This window comes from Embiotoca jacksoni, unplaced genomic scaffold (genome assembly GCF_022577435.1).
Source record: "Embiotoca jacksoni isolate LCO1_2020_lvr unplaced genomic scaffold, fEmbJac1.0.p SCAF_5, whole genome shotgun sequence".
NCBI lineage: Eukaryota > Metazoa > Chordata > Actinopteri > Embiotocidae > Embiotoca > Embiotoca jacksoni.
The window spans coordinates 6,997,716-7,005,122 of NW_027185403.1; the positions used below are offsets into that span (position 1 = coordinate 6,997,716).

The following is a 7,407-nucleotide window of genomic DNA, read 5'->3' on the forward strand; positions in this document are numbered from 1 at the left end:
GTGTTGAGTGAATCTTAATCACGTCTGGAATTTGATTTGGTCAAGTTAATATAAAAAATATACTGGCGGCATGTCCTCCTCATAACCTTTTCTCATATGGCTTCATAGGCAACATCATTTTCAACACGGTGTGCTCCTCTGCTGCAGTGCTCGTCTTTGCCAGAAGATAGCAGCAGTCAGCTGTGCAGAGACTCCTTCCACTCCTCTTACCTCCATCACCAACTCTGCACCAGGTAGTGGAGGAACACAATGTTCGCATTCAGGGACACAGTTCAATGTTCAAGGCTTTGCTTTATTACGCACATTAAATTCTGTTTATTTTTTATTTTTCATCAGTTCTGTGGCACAGATGATGAGATCTGGTAGAAAATATGTTATACTTCTCCATCTATGCAACCAATCTATCATTTATCTGTCATGATTAACAGAAAATGTAATTTATTTATTTTTTTTCCTGTGATTTTGGTTGTGCTACCTTTCTGCTGTGTGACGACGGCGCTTCAGTTTTTTCCACATCCCTCTTTACTGTACCTCTAATTTTAGCCTCCTCTCGCTCTTTCTTTGTCCCCCCCCCCCCTCTCTCTCCAGCCCTCCCCTCTCTGATCCTTCTGAAGAGAGGCTGAGAATAGACGGGACGCTGCTTCAGTCAGAGCTCTCGAGCAGGAATGCCTATATATGGAGTCTTACACCACGCCGAGCGCTGATAGTCGCAGGTACATCAGTGAATGTGGGCTACTGCAATTTGTAAAGAGGGAGGGGAGGGGGGGTCATATGCCTACTATTATGTGTGTGCGTGTGCATCATCATAAGTGGGAGGCCAACTGTGTGTGCCTGCGTGCACATCCTCACACGAAGAAGAAAAAAAAAAAAAAAAAAACTCGTTGGCAAGTGTGTGCGTCAGTCTGAGTCAGATAGTGTCTCATTCTGTCTCGTCATGTGTGTGCGTCAGTGCTGTTGCTGAGCGAAACTCGCTCCAGGGGAAGAAATGGAGGAGAGTGAAGGGGCGGGAGGAAAAGAGGCAGGGATGGTGGGATGATGATGGCGATGATGAGGCTGAGGGAGGAACGGGGGGCTTGACTGTGACGACACAAATGCATCAGCCGCATTAAGTGCACTTTAATATAAATGCATTTGTATGACAACCAAATACACTTATAAGCATCACAATAGAACACTGGTCCACAATGTCCATTCTGCAGTAAGTAAGATGTTCAGAATATATTCCATTTTATGCAATAAAAATCTCTTTCGTATATGTACAGACCAATAACTGTTTCATACAAATGTACAAATGTGTACAACCTTTCTGAAAAGAACATATGCCTATATCCACAGACATAATGCATATGCATAAACATTTTTTTCAAATATCACATACAATAATATAATTTTACACGTGTATATTAACTTAGCCTTTAATAGCTAGAACGTAGGAATCAATCCTTTACTTGACCGTAGACAACTCTACGTGAGCATGTCGACACCATGGGAATTGTACCATTCTCAACCCGTGTCGCTTGGTAACAGAATAGAAATAGCACCCCATCCCTATTTTCATTTTTTAAAACAAAATTTTTGTATTCTAACCCCTCTCAAAAAAGAAGAATCGCTCATTCACATAGTCAATTGTGCCTCACTACACCGCGCTCCAGTGGAGTAACGATGTAACTGTCCACGTTGAATGGACATGATAAAGAGTTCAGAGTTCAGCAGGTCAGGGCCGTTTCAGGCACACAGGAGCCGCTATAAGCTGCCAGCATTGCAAATATTGATGCTGCAAGAATATCCAGCTGACTGCCCTCAGGCCAGGAGGGACCTGAAGAGCCCACATTCAGAGTCTAATGTACAGTACAACGTAGCAGTGGATTTGTGGCATGATCAGAGCCCCGGCCAACATCCAGACAATCTCTTGTTTGGTGTTAAGCATCGGACACCGGCGACATTCTTGGGATCTTCACGCGCCAGGATCTCCTCACATGTTTTCTTTTTTGTTTGCACATCACATTGATAAACAAGATTTTAGATGGAGATAAATATGAAATGTTAAAGGTCTGAAGTCGCAAACTCAAAGCTCAAAGTATCTCAGGTTTTAGTTTAATACTGTGTGAGTTTTGGTGTAGCCTTTAAGGCTGTGAGGAAGAGTGCTTTCAAACAAGAGTTGCACAAGCTCTGAAGACTGGATGGAAGATTTCACACGGGAAATCTTTCCCCTTTTGATGTACTGATCGTAGTTATCCTAAGGATGTAGAAAATTTGTAAACATTTGACTTCTAATACATTTGAGGTTTGGGTTTGCGTCGCTGCATGACAGGCAAAAGTGCTATAATTCATCTCCTTATTGAAATAGCAAGAAATGTGTTGTTATAATTTTTTCTTTTTTTCTTTTTGTTCACAACAGATTTTTCACTACGAGTGAATACAAATGCGCGTCTGGAAATTAAACAGCGCGTAGAGGTTCAGAGAGGTTTCTCTGTCTGATCATATCTGAAGCTAACAGAGAAGCTGAGACACCACATGGACCCAGAACCCAGTCAGTTGTGGGTCCATGCGGTTGCACCATCATGTAAATGTTGCACCAGTTTTGCAGTAGTATACAGATAAATGACTGAACAAAAATATAAAGCCAATCTTTGTTCTCAAGAGACATGTAGGAGTTAAAGTCCTTAAGTTGTATATACATTATGTATATTTATACACTTAATTATTTTTCACTTTGCAGTAAAAGGGGCTCCACAAAATATGACAATATGCCATACTTAATGAAGTAAGTCACAGACTTATTTTAGAACGGAGGAACACTTCCACTCCCATCTGAAAGACAAAAAATAGAAAAGAGAGAAGGAGGAAGTTAGCGGTGCCTTTTCAAACAATGTTGTTTTTTTTTACTTATTTAATGAAACTGAAGAGAAATACACAACAAATTCTCACCTTTGTGGAAGCACTGTGGCGATGGATGACATTGGAGTTGATACAACTCAGGTTGTTGCCCTAAGCCAGGGGCGATCGAGGCACCTGCCCCAAACATGGGTTCCAGGACGGCCAGTTCCTCCAGGAGGGACTGAGTGCAAGACACGGCGGGCATGGGCGAGGCGATGGGCATGGAGGTGGTGGGGCTGGGGGAGGCAGTGAGGATGAAGGGAGGGGAAGCTGGGATGGAGGAGCAAGAGGACACAGGAGATGACACCACCTCGATCTCCATTGCTTCCTCCGCTAGCCCCTCCCCTTCCGCCTTTACCCCGGCCTCGGCAGCCACAGTCGCCCCGCACCCAGCCATGGAGTTACATTGCGCCGATTGGACGCTACAGACGTGGCCCACTCCCTCAAACTGGGAGGGTTGGTGCCAGCACACTGGGGTTTGAGGAGAGATTGGGCTGGAGGGATTGGGCATGGGGGAGGTTAAGGGGGAAGTGGGGGGGAGGTCGGGTGATTGGGGAGGAGCGAAGTCGTCTTGGAGAAGGGTTTCTAGGATGCTCTCTTCAAACAGAGAATCATCATCGTCGAGGAAGATTGGAATGTCCAGACCTCTCCATGCTTTGATGGGATAAAACTCCCTATGCATGTGGACTGAATCATCAGTTTCCATGGCCGGAGACAGGAAGGGGGAGGGAGGGGAGGATGAGGGAGATATGGAGGAAGGAGAGAATTTGGATAACAGTGGATCCAAGTAGAATTCCTCTGCCAGTGAGCTGATATGTTGAGCTAAGAGGGATATTTCTGCCCTCTCCTTCTCCCTGTCAAGGGAGAAAAAGGAGAGGCACGGCTGCTTTCCGGGGGATGCCTCAGGGGTGAGGAGGCCTTCAGGGGGACACTGGAGGGGCCCCAGTGGTACATCAACATACAGTGGACCCCGGACCTCAGGCAGGGTCATTACTGTGCAGTCCCCATCTCCGGGGCTGTCAGGTGTAGGGGGAAGTTTCTCATACAGGGAGCCACTGTAGGACTCGATAGGGAAGAGGAGGTCAGAAGATAGAGTCGGTAGCGTAAGGGGGAGCTTGGTAGAGAGGGTGGTGGGAGGGGTGGGGCTGGAGGCGGTAGTCGGTGGGGCTGTTGAGGAGGCTGAGGGCGCCGAGGTGGTGGCAGTGGCAGTTGTAGCAGAAGGTGGAGGAGTAGTAGTGCCAGTGGGGTCGAAGCTGAAGAGGGGCTCACCGAATGGGAAGCTGGCCCCGCCCACCTGGGGAGTGTAGGGGGGAGTGCACACAAACTCTTTGGTCTGCTGAGTTTGTGAGGTGGGCACAGGGGGGAGAGGCAGCGGGAGAACTGGCAGTGGAGGGTTGAGCTGGAAGGAGGGCGGCAGGAGAATGTTCTGGGTCAAAAAGTCTAAGTCTGCTACTGTCTCAACAGTGACTGGAGTGGGGGACGAGGCTGCTGAGGGGGTCTCGGTGGGATGCTGCTGAAAGAAGCTTTCCTCCTCCAGAGAGGAGATGCTGGAGCGAGGGTCGCCCTCCACCTGCATGGCCTCAGCAGCAGAGCTTCCTGGTTCATCAGAGGAGCCCACGCTGCAGCCGGCAGTGCTGAAGTCAAAGGATTGGGCGGAAAGGCCGCTGCTGCCGGGGGTGAAGACCTGGTCTGGGCTGGACAGGGTGTCTGGGGACTGGAGACTCAGACTCTCCTGCTGAGAGGCGCCACCACTCAGGACCAGGGTCAGCTGGTTCTGTTCTGAGCTGAGCTGCTGACGCACTGACCGAGCCTCAGAGTCACTGAGAGAAAAACACAGGGAGTTAGATTTTTGTTTTTGGCAGCAATTCATCAGTCTTTTTTTTTTTGTCTCCAGATAGATGAATGGTGTGTGGTTTAAAAAAAAAAAAAAAAAAAGAGCAGTAAATACCTGATGATGTAGTTGTTGCTGCTGATGGGGATTTCTCCGGGCTGCAGCTGAAGCACCATGTAGAGCCAAACCCACGACTGATCCAGAGCCTGCACACGCACCACCATTTCAGCTCTGCCCTCTCCTCCTTCTCTCACTGTTGAATAACAGTTGAGCACAAGTTGGCATGAGTTTGTAATCCTATTAATCATCATAGTGTTCTTCACTGTGTGGATGTGCCAGTGGGCACAATGTGTGTAATTGTGTGGGCAGGGATGGTTGTAGCTGGTATGTGTGAAGAGTACACTTACATAGGCTATGGTGCTGAGCAGAGGCATGTGACAGATCCTGTGGGTGGAGGAGGCTGTACCAGGAGCGAGAGCGTAAAGCTGTCACATCAAAGCCAAGATAGGCCCTCACGCTGTAGGAGAGAGTGGGCGGTGATGAGTTAGGAGGATGACGTTTCACCACTTTAGTTATGTCATAAACAGATTTATATTCATATTAGAGCAACAGGTGGAAGAAAGCATGCTTTTTGCGTGAACTCACCTGTCCTGTGCCGTCTGCAACCTCATGTCCCTGCCATGCTGGGAGTGGAAACAAGCCAGGAACAAGTTGGTCTCGGCCAGGGGAGGGGTGGTGGCGGCCAACTCCCTCTCTGTCCCGGGGCTGGAGCGGGTTGGGTGGGGCTCCAGAGGAGAGCAGAAACACACCCACACGGGGTTAGAGGTCCAGTAGGTCCCGGTGGCAGGAGAGGTGGCGGGGGGAGAGAGGCAGTGAGCTCGGATCAGAACCAGCTTGTTTCCAGCACTCTGCCTCCGCACGGACTTGGAGGTGTTGAAACGACAGCGGAAGAGACGGTCTGTGGAGGAGAGGATGAGAGGAGGTGTTTTAAAAATCCTACTCGGTAGTCTGCGTCAGGTGGAGAAAGAAAAAAGATTAAATTGTGTGACGAATGTTTCCATTTTTTTCTTACCCATCTCAAGTGATGTAGAGGTCGACAGGTTGGTCCTCATGATAAAGTGGTCTGAGGCGTCAATAATGTCATACACACTGTCACCCTGTGCCACGAGATCCACCTGTTAAAATCACAAACAAAAATGTTATTTATGACACCAACACTTGGCTATGCCATTTCTAAACAAAAAAATGCATCTGTGAAGACTCACCATGGAATGACCGAGATGCTCGGAGACACTGTCTGACAGGTACAGGAGCTTCCCCTCTCCTGTCAGCAGCATCAAGAAGCCAGGCAGCCCCTGCATCAACTCCGACAGCTCGTGAAAAGACAGAGACCGTGCACTCTCTTCAGGACTAGCTGCAGCTCCCGCTTCTGGAAGGAAAAAAGGTGTAAAGAAAAGAAGCGAAAATGGTCAAAAATGTTATTAAACCTGGTCCTTCGAAAAAAAAAGAACACGCTGTATCTGATCGCTGCAACAGTACAAACCGTGGTCGCAGCGCTCTTCAGCACCATGGACAGCGGCGAGGCTGCGCTCATGATGCTGAAGCATTCAGAACCACGGACAGCGACAAAATGCCATTTCAACGCTTTTATCGGCTTCGGTGTCGATTATTTAACAGTTAACATGCCACATTTCTACAGTTTATCATAAAATCAGATTTGTATAAAGACAAGTTCCTGCAGTGCCACTGAACCACTTGTTGATTCCTCCGCTGCGAGAGGTCTGTCTATGCAGCACTACATGAGATTCATCAACAGGTCGTTTCATTCAGAACAAATTCATTCTTACCTTGAGTGAAGAATACGGACTTCCTGGTGTACATGCAGGCGAGTGACATGATGTGCAGGTATGAAAGCCGCGCTTTATCTGCATCAGATATGGGCAACAAGTCCTTCAGGTTCCGGATCTCGGCGTTGATCTGGTCCCGCCGAGCCTTGGAAGCTCCTTTGGTTGAGCGGTACATTGTGGCCGGTTGCAGCGGTGAACTATCGAGATTCCTTCAGATATAAGTTGAAGAGTTGTGCGCAGCGTGTTGTCTGACGTCGTGCCTCGGCTGAAGAGCTCCGTCTCCGAGATGTGTTGAGAGACAGGTGGTAAAGTGGGAAAGCTCTTCGGTCTGTTATTGGACTTTCATCTCAGCTATTTGTTTCCAGAGCAAGGTTTAAAAACCTTCTCCTGTCCTGTCTCCGTCAACTCCCCCACAGCGTCCAGCTCGGATGCTGGCCGGCTGCTGGATGTCTGTCCCTCCTCTCGGAGTGCAGGTGAATAGGCGGCTGTGGTAGCCGTCTCTCGCACTGAAGTCCGGAACCCGTAAATCTGGTTGAGGGACTCTGCTCGCCGGTCACTTATATAGCCTGGGACTCCGCCGGAGTAGGGGGGCTCCCAACGCACCAACACCGACGTAAAACGGAGGGAGGGGAGGTGGAGGAGAAGGGGGGGCAAGTGGGCTAGATATGTCTCATATCAGTGACAGCGATGGTGAAACTCTCCCCCTCCCTCTCCCGTGCCCTCTCCTCTCGGTGACTCTTCCTCGACGTCAGCTCTTCCCTCTACACGGTGATGACGTTGGACTGAAATCGGGAGCTCCGGCGACGCAAAAAGCCCGATTTGGACAAAACCGAGTAAGGGGCGGAGCAACCG

General features: G+C 48.8%; 1 protein-coding gene across 1 annotated transcript; it reads right to left on the reverse strand.

Moving 5' to 3' along the window:
- Window positions 1-1,100: 1,100 nt before the first annotated feature.
- npas4a (neuronal PAS domain protein 4a) lies at window positions 1,101-7,073 on the reverse strand. The gene is made up of 8 exons (XM_069171020.1): window positions 6,556-7,073; window positions 5,974-6,137; window positions 5,781-5,883; window positions 5,354-5,666; window positions 5,116-5,225; window positions 4,826-4,961; window positions 2,929-4,697; window positions 1,101-2,811 (listed from the first exon to the last, which is right to left on the reverse strand). Exons 1-8 carry the CDS (start codon window positions 6,728-6,730, stop codon window positions 2,783-2,785), a joined length of 2,799 nt encoding a protein of 932 aa, XP_069027121.1. The 5' UTR covers window positions 6,731-7,073; the 3' UTR covers window positions 1,101-2,782.
- Window positions 7,074-7,407: the final 334 nt, after the last annotated feature.